Genomic DNA, 17,097 nt, shown 5'->3' with positions numbered 1-17,097 from the left:
CCACCCCACATTCCTCAGAGATTAGTAAGTCAAGTGTATGAGACATGCATCACTGAACACAAGGCCTGGCTTTCCCCAAGTGTTTGTGGGATAGTCAGAGTGTCCTGATTTCACAGGCACAGTCATCGTAAAAGAGAAGTTAATTTCCCAGCTACCAATTCACAATGCCAACACCTTGTCCTAGCTTTAGATTGCTCCGAGGTTTCTGTGACTACACAGTCCCCCACCTTGTTTACAGGAGCTCCCTTATCTGGTAGCATTTGAATGTTTTCATTGCCTTTGACTTCTGAAGAGCAGAAAATTCCAGAGCTCCTACCCTGGGAGCACAGTTTACCTCTGACCTGAGAAACGAAACTTCCTGGGACAGAACCAAGCTGGTGCCCCCCACCACTGGTCAGCCCAGCAGCAGGCTGCAGCACTGGATTTTCCTAAAGCCTCTTGCCCATGTTGGGTTTATACTTTTCCATTGTTTCTTGTTTTGTCTTGTTTTCTGTTTGGTTGGTTTTTGTAACTTGCTTGATTTCATTCAGGCTGTCCGCAACTCAGAAAGAGAGGTTTCAGGATTACTGACATACACCTTCTGGGACTTGGAAACACCCAGTGAGGCTTTGATAACCTCTGATCATTTGTGTTTTCCAAATGACAGCTTTCAACTAGCGTTTTAAAACACTTAGATACAAACTTAAATGCTCGTCATGGATCTGATAATTGTTGATTGGTACATTTGTATTCTAAATTACCTTAATGTTTTCTTAATTTCAGGGAACCTTCACCGAACCAGCAGTGTTCCTGAGTATGTCTACAAGCTGCACTTGGTTGAGAATGACTTTGTTGGAAGGCAGTCACCTGCCGCTAGGGACTATGACATGCTTAAGGTGGGACGTCAGAGAACATAACCTGTGACCAGATTATCAGGAAAACAATTTCAGACTTTCGGGGGAGGGAGTGATCTGTCTCAAGTGGTCTCCTTTCCCAGTTTTTGAGAAAATTTATGAAAACATGGAAAACTGGGACTTTAAAATTTAAAAGTTTGAACAATGTTAAATTCTAGTACAAATAAATATTATTCAGGCAAACCCAAAGGTACTGATTTCCATTTTATTAAAAGAAATGGACATGTTAGATTGTAATCCCAAAGTCAGACATTATGTTTCATTTAAGTTTTATTTCTCTCATACAGGCTGGAGTGACTGCCACTTACGGAAGTCGTTGGGGGAGAGGAACAGCACAGTATAGTTCGCAGAAGTCAGTAGAGGAGAGATCCTGGAGGCAGCCCCTGAGGAGACTTGAGATTTCCCCAGATAGCAGCCCGGAGAGAGCCCACTATGGGCACAGCGAATACCAATATGCCTGGCGGAGCCATGTGGTGCCTGGTGGGCGCCTTACCCTTCCACGCTATGCTCGCTCAGAGATCCTGGGCCTGCGCCAGACTGGCACAGCCCGAAGGGCACCTGGGTGCGGGTCAGTCAGCGATGCTGTCTTTGACAATGGCCCGCTTAACCCCACCATACCCACCCACCCTCCTGGCACCAGCCACAGCGCAGGCAGCCTGCTGGAGGAGACCACTGTGCGTGTGAGCCAGGCTCGATTTCAGGGCCTGCAGAGCAGAGCCGGCCGCTCCTCCTGGCCCCGGAGCTCAGTCCACAGTACCTTGCGGGAGTCAGGAAGAATGCTGCCCACCGCAGGCCAGGCTGCGGTGGGCAGCGGGGATGCGCATCGGGACAGGAGCGCCTTCGCTGACTCCCAGCTCGGGTGAGCCTCTAAACTGCCTCACAGTTTTATATTGTGTTTATGCATTGACTTACCTTTTGACCCAGTCTTCTAGTTTATTCTCAGCACCCTAACAGTGAGGCAGGTTCACAAGACATTAAAAATGTTTTCTGAGGTGCTGGAGAGATGGCTCAGCGGTTAAGAGCAAAGACTGCTCTTCCAGAGGTACTGAGTTCAATTCCCAGCAACCACAAGGTGGCTCACAACAATCTGTAATGAGATCTGATACCCTCTTCTGGTGTCTCTGAAGATAGCTACAGTGTACTCATATAAGTAAAATAAAATAAATTTATAATAAATAGGTAAGAAGGTTAAAAAAAAAGTCCCCTGAGAAAAGAATGAAGGAGTGAAAAAAGACGGAGAGGAAATAACAACTTTTTGCTATCTGTACGTTTTTGTTACTTAAATTCTACAATCACTAGCCATAGTTGTATCAGAATATTGTTTTAATGGACAGTGTAATTTTAATAGAATGTTTAATTCTATTTCAAAGAATCACCTCTTCTGGAGATTCTCAAATTTTGGAGACTGGATGTTAACTTTTCTTTCTGAAGGGAGAGGTTTGTTTCCTCTGGGAAAGAGGCAAATAGGTCTTCCCCTAACAAGAAAAAAAACAAAGGCAGTTGCCTTCCTGCTGGTGTCTTGTACAACTCAGAGTCTTGGCTGCTGCCAGAAACTTTGGCCACAGGCCTGCACACCGCATCCTCTGCCCTTACTCTGCTGTTTCACATTTCCCTTTGGCCAGACCCTGTTTCCAGACTATCTTTTTATGCCCTCCAAATATATTTTCATATGTGTGGCTCTTTCCAATGGAATATCTAAATGCAACTGTAAACTTACATTGTGATACAAAGTACTAAACTGTGGGTTTATTTTCCAGAAGATTGGAAATGTTTCAGTCAGGCAGTGGCTGATGCAGTTGGAAACAGTCTGGAGGGTAGAGGAGACACTTAGCACTTGCCCAAAACAGACTAACAAGAAATTTTTTGTTTTGTTTTGTTTTGTTTTTTATTACCAAGTAAGTGGCTGGAGAGATGGCTCAACTCTTAAGTGCACTGGCTGCTCTTCCAGAGGACCCAGGTTCACTTCCCAGAACCCAGGTGGCAGCTTGCTATTGTCCAGTTCCAGGGGTTTCGACACCTTCACACAGATATACATGCAGGCAAAACACCAGTGTACATAAAATCAAAATAAATAATAAAAGAAATCAAGTGAAACACCATACTCTACATGGATTTTTTATAAATGAAATTTCTATACCTCTTAGAGTTGAATAATTCAACAAATGAATCTTAGATGTCTCCAGAGTGCCCTGTACTTCTATAAAGCCCCATAGAGAAAAAAAAACTTGGATTGAGGCTCTGAGAGAGGGGCAGAGAAAATAAGCAGGGTGTGTTGTAAGCAACAGCTCTGTGTGGAATAGTTAGAGAGTAGAGATCGGTGCACTCTGGGATCAGGTAAGGAGACTAAGGAGAATGGACCGTCAGCAAATCATCAGGCAACTGGCCATCTATAGCAGGTTGGAGCACACAACAGATCACACTGACTGTCCTGCACATTATGTTTACTCTCATTATTATTTTAACAGTAAGAAATCAAATATCCTTGTTTTTCAACATATAAAGGACAAGTCTTTACAAAGGAATGCAAGCCCCAGAGCACCCAATGTTTATATGGCGTTTGAACCAGGGAATTGTAACTGTGTATATGTAGCCATTTGAATCAGGGAATTGTAACTGTGTATATGTAGCCATTGAACCAGGGAATGGTAACTGTGTATATGTAGCCATTGAACCAGGGAATGGTCACTGTGTATATGTAGCCATTGAACCAGGGAATGGTAACTGTGTATATGTAGCCATTGAACCAGGGAATTGTAACTGTGTATATGTAGCAAGAGGAAGATCCTTGGAGTAGGTGCGGTAGGCATAGAATAGCAACCACGAGCTGTGTCTCAGAAAGCTAACAGAAGGTAAGTGTTAGTGTCTCTTTCAGCCTGATCATCTCATGTGCAAGGAAGGTATCTTTCTTCTGGGAGTTTTGTGGCCTACTTTAAGTAGCAGGGGAGGTCCAAGACTGCTTTCCTAGCTGCAGTTTCCAAGTTCCTTTCAGTCTCACATAGTCAGTAGTGGAAACTGCATATTATGAGGTGATATATTCTGAAACCTCAAAGAGGTTTTTTTTGTTTTTCTTATTTTGGACTTCGTAATTTTCCTGTTGGAAAAAAACTTGCAGTTATACTTCTGTCTCGTATTCTTAATTAATAATTTTTGAAGAATAATCAATTGCCTTTTTATAGTGAAATGCGGACCACACTGTTATTCTGGTTATCACTAATTTTATTCACATTGAGCAGGTCATGCACACATCAGTTAGCACCACTGAGGAGGTAACATCTTCCTATCTCTTACACATGTCTGCTTTCAGTTGGATCTTTCTATAGTCACTTCCCAGTTGAAGACTTGCTTTACTGTCTCAGCTTAGACTCCTGCAATACTCTGAAGTGTCTGTCTGTCTCTAAGCTTTCCACTAACAGGAGTGAGTCATATCCACATCAGCATTCTTTCCATACCTTGGACAGTTGGGCAATTTTTATGTCTTTCTACAACACTTACGGAGCCTGACAGCTTCAGAGACGTAACCATATGCTATATCAGGAGATAAAGACTGGGCAAACTAGCACAAATATAAGTCAGGCATTTCACACACAGAAAATTACTAGGATTTTTTTTGGAGGGAGGAGTCATTCCTTTTATAAAGGCTCTTATTCTGATCAGTAGCATTTTGTGCTCTTCCTGTTTTATTTGTTATTTACATTTATTAAGTTTCTTATTTTGTATGTGTGCATATGTGTGTGGTGTATTTATGTATGTGTGTACTGTGTATATGTATTGTGTAGTGTGTATGTGTGGTGTGTATGTATGTTGTATATGTGTGCGTGTGTTTGCATGTTGTATGTGTATAGTGTCACTGTGTATGTGGTGTATGTATGAATATGCATGTGTATATGTATGTGGCATGTGTGTGTGGTGTGTGTGCATATATGTGTATATGTGATGTGAATGTATGTGCATAGTGTCAGTGTGTCTTTGTATTTGTGAGTTTGTATATATGTGGTAGATGTATGTGTATGTGTTGTATATATGTGCAGATATGTGTGTCTGTGTAGTATGTCTGTGTTTGTATGATATGTGTATGTGTGGTATGTATGTGTGTATGTATTGCTATGGAAACCATGGAAACACACTACTACCAAGCTCTCACCTCAGCTGATTTACACTAAGAATTATAACTAAAATTGTTGAAGAGGCTCAGTTTTTGAGTTCCTAGTTTAGAAGACAGGAACCTGGGAGCAACTGTTCTTTCTGATCTCTCACTTATCTCCCCAACCCCATCTATCAAGTCATATTTCTGTGGGCCTCAAGAAGTGCTATCTTGTAGCCCACACTGGCCTTGAACTCAGTATACAATCAAGGATGGCCTTGAACTTCTGATCCTAAGTACTGGGATTATAGGTTTGTGCCACCACCCTGGTACTGGGGTTTGAACATAGAGCCGAACATTGTACATGTCAGCATGTCAGGCTGATCCCTAGCTCTGTCCTGCCATCTCTTTTTAACCAATTACAATTGTCTCCTGAATTATATTTTTCAAATATGGGAACATTATATAGTTCTTAGTATAGAGGACACCAGTGTTCTGCTTTTCTTTAAATACTTTTATATTCATGAAGTGCCTTTCAGCACAACATAAATAGTAGCCAAAACTCCCTGTTTCAAGATGGCATGTTCTGAAATTCTGTGTTGCAAATGTATTACAACAAAACATTACATTGTTTCTTATGTCCATACCTGCTGTAGGCTTACCACCACACAGGGACAACAGTCACAGTGCTGCCCACATTCACTTCTCACTTGTTCATATAATAATTGGTGAAGAGAGACTATTCACACTGAGCATATGTTAGAAAACAATCTCACAAGGTGTCTGGGTGTTTTTATTACTTGGAATGAATTAGATGTAACCATGTCTATATTAGACTATCTAACCCAGTCACCTCCCAGCAGAAATTGAAAAGGAAAGTGTTGCTCTGTGAATTAGTTGGGGTTATATTTTACAGGCAGTGACCTCTATAAAGGGGACTCTCTGTATTCAACTACTGAAGGGCAAGCTGCCTGCTAAGCACCAGGCAAACTTTGTTACCATGGCTGAGCGAAGGGTAGTAGAGAGTAGACTGGGGTTGAAGTTTTAGGGAAAGGAATTTCTAGGAAGATGATTAGACAGTGCTTTTTGCCTGACACATCTGTCATACCAGCATGACTTATTTTACCAAAACAAAACTGAGTTTTTCTGGCTGCTGTTGTATTTTCAAGTAAAATAGCAGATTCTGAGCAACTGAGAAAAATCTAATGGTTATTTTGTTTTTGTTTTTAGGGAGATGTTTCTACTGTAGCTGTGAAATTCCCAGAGTAATTAAAATAATTTTTAATTTCTATGAACAAATTTTAATTAAATTATGTTTAAATGGCTATATTGGTGAAGGTGTTGGGTAATTATTTTTTGTATAATTACAATACTGTACCTTTTTATCTTAAAGAGTTGCATTTCTCTTTTTAGTACACATTGTTACTCTCTTCTACTACATCATCAGAAACCAGTTTCAGGAGAACTGGAGATACTCTGCCGTCAGCCTGATACCTTCAGATTTCCAGGGCTGACGTTTCTTAGGCTAAAAAAGAATCTAGAGTGCAGATGTTATAGGTGCTTCCTAATCCTAGCTAGGTCACTTCTGGGCAATCAAGAGTGCATGGTTTGCATTTTCACCATGTCATCTGTGACTGTTTGTCTAGGAATGCAGACTTAGAGATGACCTTGGAGCGAGCTGTGAATATGCTGGATGCAGACCATGTACCACTGTCCAAGATCTCTGCTGCGGCTACCTTCATACAGCATGAGAGCTTCCAAAAATCTGAAGCACGGAAAAGGGTGAGTATCTTCTAAGCCCATGTTAAATCCAGCAAAATGTCAGTGGTATGTTGACCTTGCACACCAAAACCAGTCCTTAATGTAAATGTAAAATCCTTCACTGAAGGCCGAAACAGTGCCTCCTTGTATACACAAAGCCCAACACTGCACAAACGAGAGTTGGGGACACAGGCCTGTAATCCTAGCACTTGCTGTAAAAGCAAGTGGATTAGAAATTCAAGTTCATTCTTGCCTACACTGTGGATTTAAGGAGAGCTTGAGCTGCACTGACCTATGGGTATAATAGAATGTCATTAGGTCTCATTTTATTGCTACATTTCTTTAGCAGAACAGTGATATTTTTTTGCACTAGGTCCCTGGCCTATGTAGTCTCAGGTTTTGTATGGGTTGTAGGTTCCATCTCATGGAGTGGGCCTTAAATCAAATAAAAATCTTGGTTTGTTACTTCTATAAGCTTTGTGCTACTATTGTACCAGTGTATATTGTAAATCTTGGGAGCTGGGTTGGTGTTTCCCTTTCTCCCCTGGTAGTGTGTACAGTACCCTCCAGTATAGTAAATACTAATCCTTAGGGGCGAAGGCTCTAGGTAGGCAATCAGCTAGACTTATCTGTGTTTAATGAGTTATATAGGTTGTCTTGAGCAATAGGGCCTTTCCGTTCATTTGTGGGGGGCAACAAATAACCTGAGTCGTTTGAGGAGTCCCATGGAATCCCTCTGTCCAACAACGTTGTGCTGGCTACTTTTATGTAAAATCATTGAGAGCAGGGAACTTCAATTGACAAAGTGTCTTTACATGACCAGGTTGTAGGCAAGCCTGTAAGTCATTTTTTTTTTAACTAGTGATTGATGGGGGAACAATCCACCCCAATGTGGCTGGTACAATCCTTGAGCTGGCAGTCTTGGGTTCTATAAGAAAGGCTGAGCAAGCCATGCAGAGCAAATCAGTAAGCAGCACCCCTCCATGGTCTCTGCATCAGCTTCTATCTCCAGGTTCCTGCCCTGCTTGATTTCCTGCTCTCACAGCTTTTGATAATGAACTGTGCCGTGAAACTGTGAGTGAAATCAACCCTTTCCTTCCCAACTTGCTTTTGCTCATGGGGTCTCATCACAGCAATAGTAACCCTAACTAAGATAAGTACAATTATATGTAACCCATTCCTGGCACTGGGTGCTTCATGTGGTGATGAGAGATGTCCGGTTAGAGCTCCATTCCACTTGCCTATTATTTAGCAATGTTATTTAGACCAACTTTATCTATGTGTTTATTTTAGGAAACTTCTATTGTATTGGGTTTCTATGTGATCCCTCAAATGGGGTAGTTTTAGCTATTCTTCCCCATGTTCCCTCACTCCTCCTCTTCTTCTCTACTGTTCCCAATTTGTTCCTCCTGTTCTAGTACCACCACTACCACTCCCATCTGTCCATCCATCTGTCCATCCATCCATCCCATATCTATCCTAATTCCCCTAGAGAGATGCATTCCTCCCCCTTAGTCTCTTACTCTATATCTAACCTCTGTACTTATAGGGATTATAGCCTTTTTAGCAAAGAATTAACAGCAACACCCACATATAAGTGAATATATACCATATTTGTCTTTCTGAGCCTGGGTTACCTCACTTAGGATGCCTTTTTATTTTTTAGCTCCAGACACGTATCTGCAAATTTCAGGTGTCATTTTTAAAATAAATGAGTAATATTTCATAATGTAACTATACTAAATTTTTATAAAGTCCATAGACATGTGGGTGATTTCTAATTTCTAGTTATTATGAACCCAGCAACAATGAACATGGTTGAGCAAATGTTTCTGTGTCAAGATGACACATCCTTTGGGTATATACCCAAGAGTGATATCACTGGATCTTGAGGGACATGTTTTCCCACCTTTCTGAGGAATTGACATTGATTTCCATAGTGGCTCTGGACAAGTGTGGACACACACACTCACACACCCCGCCCTCCCAGCCAGTACTGTGTGTTCCTTTACTCCATAGCCTCACCAGTATGATCATAGTCGTCCTGAGAGGAGTAAGATGAAATTTCAACAATGCTTTGGTTCTGGTTTTCTTGGTGACTAAGGGTGTCACCATTTCTTCAAATGCTTCCCGGCCATTTGAGTTTCTTCTTCTGAGAATTTTCTCTTTAGATCTGTGCCCCAATTTTAATTAGTTTATTTGTTTTCTTCATAACCATTTTCTAAAGTTCTAGGTATTTTGGGTATTAGCCCTCTAGTGGATGTGTAGTTAGTACAAATCTTTCCGCATTCTGTGCCCTGCTGTTTATCTGAATGATAGTGTGCTTTGCTTTGCAGAAGCTTTTCAGTTTCACCAGTTTCTATTTGTTAATTCTTGTTCTCAGTGCCTGTGCCAATGGTGTTCTATTCAGAAAGTTTTCCTGTACCAATTCACTCAAGATTATTCTTCAGTTTCTCTTCTACCAGGTTCTATCTGGTCTTACATTGAGGCCTTTGATCCATTTGGAGTTCAGTTTTGTGTGCTGTGATAAGTATTGCTCTATTTGGGTTCTTCTATATGTAGTCATCCGGTTTGACCAGGCCTAGTTTTTGAAAGTGCTATATTTTTTCCACAGTGTATTTCTGACTTCTTTATCAAAAATAGGGTGTCCATAGGAGTATGAACTTATTTCTGGGTCTTCAATTCAATTGAAGCCATCAATGTGTCTGTTTCTTTGCCAATTCGAGGTTGGTCTTGTATTCTGTAGATGCCTTTCTTTGTAGTACAATTTTGGACTAAGGATGGGGAGACCTCCAGCAGTTCTTTCATTAGTCAGGATGGTTTTAGCTGTCCTGAACCTTTTGTGCTTTCATGGGAAGCTGAAAATTGTCCTTTCAAGTTCTATAAAGAACAGTGTCAGAATTCTGATGAGGATTCCAGGGAATGTGTACATTGTTTTTAGTAGGGTGGCCATTTTTACTGTCTTAGTTCTACTGACCCATGAGGATGAGAGATCTTTCCAATTTTTTTTCCAATCTCTTTTCAATTTCTTTATTCAATGTCTTAAAGTGTTCATAATACAAGACTTTCTCTTGCTTGATTACAGTTACCTCCAAGGTATTTTATATTCCTGAGCTATTGTGAAAGGTGCTGTTCCTCTGATTTCGTTCTCAGGATGCTCAGTATTTTTATATTGAAGGGCCACTGATTTTTGTGCGTTAGTTTTGTATCTAGCTACTTTGCTAAAACTGTTTATCAACTATGAGTTTTCTAGAGGAGTTTTTAGGGTCCCTGATATAGAGTATAATATCATCTGCAAATAAAAATACTTTGACTCTTTTCTTTCCACTTTGTATCACCTTGATCTCCTGTTATTGTTCCAACTAAAACTTGAAGTACTGTATTGATAAGGTATGGAAAAAGTGCATAACCTTATCTTGTACCTGATTTTAGTGGAAAAGCTTTCGGTTTTTCTCTATCTAGGTTGATTTGGCTCTGGACTTATTATAAATTGCCTTTATTATGTTTAGATATGTCCCTTATATCTGTAACCTCTTCAGGACTTTTATCTCAAAGGAGTGTTCAGTCTTGTCTTAGGCTTCTTTTGCATCTAATGATCTCAAAGATTATCATGTGTTCATTTATATTGTGGATTATGTTTATCGATTTATTATCTTTTTAATGTGCTGTTGGATTCGGTGTGCAGCTATTTTATTGAGAACTTTTTACCTATGTTCATAAAGGAAATTGGTCTATAATTTTCTGTTTTGAGTCTTTATGTGGTTAAGGAATCAGGGTAACTGTGGACTTGTAAAATGAATGGGGCTTTGTATGTTCTTTGTATTTTGTAGAATAATTTGAATAGTATTGGATTTTAATTCTTCTTTAAAAGTCTGATAGAATTATTCTCTAATACCATTTGGCCCTGGAATTTGGGGGGGGTTGTTTTTTATTTTGATTTGTTTTGGTTTTGATTTTACTTTAGAGACTTTTAATTACAGCTTCTATTTCACTAGAATGTATAGATGTATTTAAATTGCTTGTCTGGTCTTGCTTTAACTTTGGTAAGTGGTTATATATCAAGAAAATTATCTGTTTCCTTTTGATTTTTCTATTAGGAGTACAGGTTTTCAAAGTGTGTCCTTTTGATTCTCTCAATTTCCTCTCTGTCTGTTGCTATGGCCCAGTTTTTTATTTTTGTCTCTAATTTTGTTAATTTGGATTGTCTCTCTCTCTCTGCCTTTTGGTTAGTGTGGCTAAGGATTTGTAAATTTTAATTGATGTTCTCAAAGAACCAACTCTTTGTCTCACTGATCTTTTTTGTTTGTTTGTTTTTGTTTTTGTTTTTGTTTTTGTTTTAAATCAGAAAGTGTTTAATTAATTGATGAGAGAAAGCTGGTCCAAGAATGGCAGGCAGATTCTGTGGAGTGAGAATTAGAAGCGAGGGACTCCATAATCATCTGGCATCTGCTCGATGTTGTATCTGTGATTAGAAATGTACATGATTGGGACGCCAGGGATCTTCCGGATTCTTCGTTTGAGGTCACAGTCAACTGTGGCCACAATGTAATACTTGTGCTGAGTCAACCTCTCCACCAGGCAGTCATCGGCATAGGTTCCTTTGTGTGTGCATGGCAATCAATCAAATCGGGGATCCTTGGCGATTCTTAGTGCTACACGATACTTCTGTCCTAATTTCTCAATTTCAGCCATTACACAATCGGTTATACAAGGGATATACTTGGCGTACAGACAGTCCATCATTGACTGCACTAAGTCCAGTTTGGCTTTAATGGAAAAGTTGATGAAGTTGGTATCCACAAGATGTGGTAAGGTAGACCCAGCTGTGTATTACACTGGAAGAACAAGCAGGAAGGATGCGGGGGGACTTCTCTTTCTTTCAGTGCACTAGGATCTTTCTTTTCTTTCTTTTTAGGCTTCACCTATCCTTTTCTTTAAGTCGCTCATCTCTGAGACTGAGCATTCGCTTCATAGTCGCGTATTTCCTTGTTTTCTTTTGCTTCCCCATGTTCACGATGCACTCCTGTTTCTTCCCTGATCTTTTGTATTTTGTTTGTTTCTATTTTACTGATTTCAGCCCCGCTGAGCTTCACGGTTTCTTGCCTTCTACTCCTTTTGTGCTATTTCTTTGTCGTTCTTCAGCTTTCAGCTCTGCTGTTACATTACCAATGTGAACTCTCTTCAGCTTTTTTTTTTTTTTTTTTTTGGTTCTTTTTTTTTTTTTTTCGGAGCTGGGGACCGAACCCAGGGCCTTGCGCTTCCTAGGTAAGCGCTCTACCACTGAGCTAAATCCCCAGCCTCAGCCTCTCTTCAGCTTTTTATGTAGGCACTTAGTGCTATGAACTTGGCACTGACAACCACCCTCACTGTGTCCCATAAACTTGGGTATGTTATGTTTTTATTTTAATTTAATTCTAAACCGTGTTTAATTTCTTTCTTAATTTCTGAGTTTGTAATCTTTCTGTTGTTATTGTGGATGTGGCTGGCCGGCTTTAATCTGTACTGGTCAGATTTGATATAGGGTGTTATTTCAGTCTTCTTGGGGTTTTTTTGTTTGTTTGTTTGTTTTGTTTTGTTTTTTGTCTGAGTGTGTGCTCAATTTTGGAGAAAGTTCTCTGAGGTGCTGAGAAGACAGTATATTCTTTTGTGTTTGGGGAAATGTTCTATAAATATCTGTTAGGTCCATTTGATTTAATGTCAGTCAACTGCAGCAATTCTCTGTTTATGTTTTGTCTGTCTACAAGGAGAGTTGGGTATTGAACTCTCCCACTATCAACATTTGATGATCAATATGTGATTTAAGCTTTAGTAATCTTTCTTTTGTGAACTTGCGTACCCTTGTGTTTGGTGCATAGATGCTAGGAATTTTAGTGCCCTGTTGGTAGATTATTTTTTCCTTTGATAAGTATGAAGAGTCCTCTATCTCTACTGATTAATTTTGGTTTGAAGTTTATTTTGTTAGATACTAAAATGGCTGCCCCAGCTTGCTGCCCATTTGCTTGGAATATCTTTTTCAATCATTATACTGTGATATGATGTCTATTCTTAATGTTAAGGTTTGTTTCTTGGATGCAACAGAAGGATACATTTTGTTTTTAAATCCATTTTGTTACTTTGTATTTTCTCGGGGAGAATTGAGATCTTTGGTGTTGAGAGATGTCACTGAGTGTTGGTACCCATTATTTCCTTGCTCTGGTGCTGGGCCTCCCCTCCCATCTTTTGATAGTATTTATTCCTTGTGTTTTCTTCAATGTGGTTAACTCTTCCAGCTGATGTTTTCTCTCTAGCACCTACTGTAAGGCCATGTTTGCAGACAGACACTGCTTGAATTTCCTTTTATCAAGGAATGTTTTCCCTCTATCTATTGAAAGAATAAATCCTTAAATTTGGTGTGTCTTAGACTTTGAAGACGATCTCTCCAGGAATTTCTGGCTGTTAGAGTCTACACAATAAAAGTCAATTTTGTTCATCTTTTCCCCCTTTTGTATTTAATCTTCTTTCTTTGTTCCAGGCATTTAATGTTTAATTATTATGTGACATGGAGGAATTTCCTTTCTTGTTCAATATTTTTGGTGTTTTGTATACTTCTTGTCCCTTGATAGGCATCATCTTCTTTGGATTAGGAACATTTTTTTTCTATTTAAGATATTTTCTGTGATTTTGATCTGCCTTCCTCTATCCCTAATATTGGTAATTAGTCTGTTTGTTGTATCCCAGATTTTCTGAATGTTTTGCGCCAGGAGCTTTATAGATTTAACATTTTCTTTGAATGAGGTATCCATTTTTTTCTGTCTTCAGTATCCATCTTCAATATCCAAGATTCTTTCTTCCATCTCTTGTATTTTGTTGGTGAGTCTTGCTTCTAAGGTTCCTGTTTGAGTTCCTGAACTTTTTATTTCCACTTTTTCCTTAGTTTGAGATTTCTTTAGTGATTTTTATTTCCACTTTCCTGTCTTTCTGTTTCTTTACATTCCACTGTTTGTGTTTTCATAGATTTCTTTAATGGAGTTATTCATAACTTCTTCAAGGATATCTAATATTCATAAAAGCTATTTTGAAGACCTTGTCTTGTGCTTTAGTGATATTGTATTTCTTGTAGCAGTGTTGCTGTCCTCTAATAGGTAATCATTGTTGTCTCTGTTATTTATTGTGTTTTTATGTTGGAGTCTAGGCATTTGTGTTTGGGGAGATTATAATTCCTGGTGGTACTACCCATTCTTACCCTTGCTGGCTGGGTGTTTCGTTCTTTGGTTTCTCTTACCCTCTCTTGTTCTTAGAAGAGTGTATGGCTATGGGGTGCCTGGTAGGGAATGCTTCTGGAATCCTGGTAGGTGTGGCCACTGGGGATTTCATGTAAGAAAATTTTTCTAATATTGGCTGAGCAAGGGTTGGTCTTTACTTCTTTTTCCTTTGGTAGCATATAGAATACCTTCCAGTACCATAAGCATTAGTCTAATTTTTTTTTTTTTGCTTAGTTTACCTTGTGCTTCAGGTAGAGGCATTTTAGACAATGCCACCCACAGAAGTCCTCTCTTGAAATGCCAGATTTGGCCTAACTTTGAACCGATCATTCAGTGTTTGCTTCATTTTTGTTTTTTATGTAACTGCTTTTCATAAAAAGTACTCCCCTTAAAGTTACCATAACTATAAAGTAGATACTATATATGAAACTCACTATGCTGACGCCTCAGACAGAATGGAAAGGAGAAAGTTGTTGTGGTGATTATTTTGATTATAATTTACTATTTAGATTATTTTATAATGCTGTTTTTTTTCCTGTCTTGCTAGTCTTTTCCCTGATCAACTCAAAAGAAAATATAAGGTTTGAAGACTATTGCCATAAATTCCACTTTTGCCATATTTTAATATTCATTTATTACATGAATGTGCCTACACACATGTGACATGATACACAAGTTGTGAGAGGACAACTTGTGGGAGTCGATTCTCTTCCTCTGTCTTTCTGTGTCTGCAGACTAGCTGCCGACAAGCTTTCAGGGATTCACCTGTCTCTCCTCTCATGTCCTAGTAACAGCCTGCAGGGATGTGAACACTTCACAGCTTTTCACTTGATTTCTGGGCTTTGAGAGGTTCAACTTAGGCCGTCAGGCTTGGAAGCAAGCACTGTTGCCCACTGTGCCATCTTGCCAGTCCTTGCTATCCTTTCTGTATTAGGGAGGGAAGCTGGAGTTTGATATACTGTATAATATGCAGGTGTGTCACTGGCATCAGCTATACAACGTTCAGGTACCTGGATGCCTCGTTTGACAACAAAACCCATGGTCAGTCATAAGAAAGACTTCTTAACAACATCTGCATTATGATGATGCGAATGAGTGAGGTCTGTACCAAGTGCCCTTTCCAACTTGAAAATTTGCCAGACAGATGCAGACAGAGGCAACGATGTGGTATAACCCTGAGATGGAAAGTTAGCATCAGATGATGTGTTCACATCCTGATTCCTTCTGTGGTGTTTGCAACCTAAAACACTAAATCACTGCTCAGATTTAACTGCTCGTGTTTAACACCATTCATGTTTACCTTATTTTAATTGGCCATAATCTGTATATCTAATGCATTTATTTTATTTTATCTTGTTTTTTGGGTTTTGTTGTTGTTGGTGGTTTGTTTTGTCTTACTTTGCTGTGTTTGGAAACTGGGCCTCACGTTGTAGCTTGCTAGCCTTTTCTTTCAACTTCACAAATGGTAGGATTACAGGAACATATTAGCATATTTAGCTAAGAAATCTGCTTTTCTCTTCCCTTCCTAGGTGTAGCTCTTTCTCTTAATAGACATATTCTCCGTTGCATGCATGGGTAGAAGAAATATTTTAAATGGCACATTGAAAGGTATAAATTTTTTACTTAAAATATCCACATAGCTTATGTCATCCCTTTAAATAGTCCAGGCAATTGGCAGTAATGTAGATTTGGAGGCAGATTTCAAGGCTTCTAATGTTGCCCATAATAAATGTATTTTCCCTACTATTCATTTTCATTAACTATAAAAATTTATTCTGGAAAAAGTATTTTCGTAATTTTGTGTTGTTTCATCAAATTTTCCTAATCCCCAGATTTAAGGTTATCTTTTATTTTATTTTTTCCAGGCTTTTATTACCAAGTTCTTTTCTCTTCTTGAGCAGTCGTTTTTTCTTTCTTTTTTTTTTTTTTATACGACAAGAACTGCATTTTATTCCACAGGCAACACGTGCAGTGGACAGCAAGACTATACCTCAGCAGTCTAAATTCTTTTTCTTTTCTTTTTCTTTTTTTTATTGAATATTTTTATTTACATTTCAAATGTTATTCCCTTTCCCAGTTTCCTATCCATAAACCCCCTATGTCATCCCCCCTCTCCCTTCTTCTATGAGGGTGTTCCCCCTCCCCAACCACCCATTCCTTCTAGTCTCCCCACCCTGACAATCCCCTACACTGGGGGTTCCAGCCTTGGCAGGACCAAGGGCTTCTCCTCCCATTGGTGCCCAACAAGGCCATCCTCTGCTACATATGCATCTGGAGCCATGGGTCTGTCCATGTGTACTCTTTGGGTAGTGGTTTAGTCCTGGGAGCTCTGGTTGGTTGGTATTGTTGTTCTTATGGGGTTGCAAGCCTCTTCAACTCCTTCAATCCTTTCTCTAGCTCCTCTCAATGGTTTGCTGCTAGCAGGTGCCTAACTATATTTGTCATGCTCTGGCATAATCTCTCAGGAGAAAGCTATATCAGGCTTCTGTGAACATGTACTTCTTGGCATTAGCAATATTGTCTGTGTTTGGTGGCTGTATGTATATGGGCTGGATCCCAAGGTGGGTCAGGCTCTGAATGGCCATTCCTTCAGTCTCTGCTCCAAACTTTGTCTCCATATCTCCTCCTATGAAAATTGTGGTTCCCCCTTTTAAGAAGGAGTGAAGCATCTACACTTTGTTCATCCTTCTTCTAGAGTTTCACCTTTTTTTGGGGGGAGGGGGGAGCTGGGGACCGAACCCAGGGCCTTGAGCTTGCTAGGCAAGTGCTCTACCACTGAGCTAAATCCCCAACCCCTTCTTCTTGAGTTTCATGTGGTCTGTGTATTGTATCTTGGATAATCTGAGCTTTGGGGCTAATATTCATTTACCAGTGAGTGCATACCAAGTGTATTTTTCTGTGATTGGGTTACCTCACTCAGGATGATATTTTCTAGTTCCTTCCATTTGCCTATGAATTTCATGAAGTCATTGTTTTTGATAGCTGAGTAATATTCCATTGTGTAGATGTATCACATTTTCTTTATCCATTCCTTTGTTAAAGGGCATCTAGGTTCTTTCCAGCTTCTGGCTATTATAAATAAGGCTGCTATGAACATAGTGGAGCATGTGTCCTTGTTATA

General features: G+C 39.5%; 1 protein-coding gene and 1 pseudogene across 2 annotated transcripts in view; one reads left to right on the top strand and one right to left on the bottom strand.

The window, feature by feature from the left end:
* Pkp2 (plakophilin 2) overlaps positions 1 to 17,097 on the top strand; it is a 65,826-nt gene that overhangs the window by 11,595 nt on the left and 37,134 nt on the right. For both annotated transcript variants that reach the window (NM_001100499.1, XM_087575634.1), the window contains exons 2-4: positions 763 to 875; positions 1,181 to 1,752; positions 6,621 to 6,756. In NM_001100499.1, coding sequence (NP_001093969.1) covers positions 763 to 875; positions 1,181 to 1,752; positions 6,621 to 6,756 — 821 coding nt within the window. The remainder of the gene's footprint in view (positions 1 to 762; positions 876 to 1,180; positions 1,753 to 6,620; positions 6,757 to 17,097) is intronic.
* On the bottom strand, positions 11,095 to 11,760 carry Fcf1-ps7 (Fcf1 rRNA-processing protein, pseudogene 7; annotated as a pseudogene).

Source organism: Rattus norvegicus, chromosome 11 (genome assembly GCF_021556685.1).
Source record: "Rattus norvegicus strain SHRSP/BbbUtx chromosome 11, alternate assembly SHRSP_T2T, whole genome shotgun sequence".
In the NCBI taxonomy this organism is placed as follows: Eukaryota; Metazoa; Chordata; class Mammalia; order Rodentia; family Muridae; genus Rattus; species Rattus norvegicus.
This window is presented reverse-complemented; position numbering and strand designations above follow the sequence as displayed.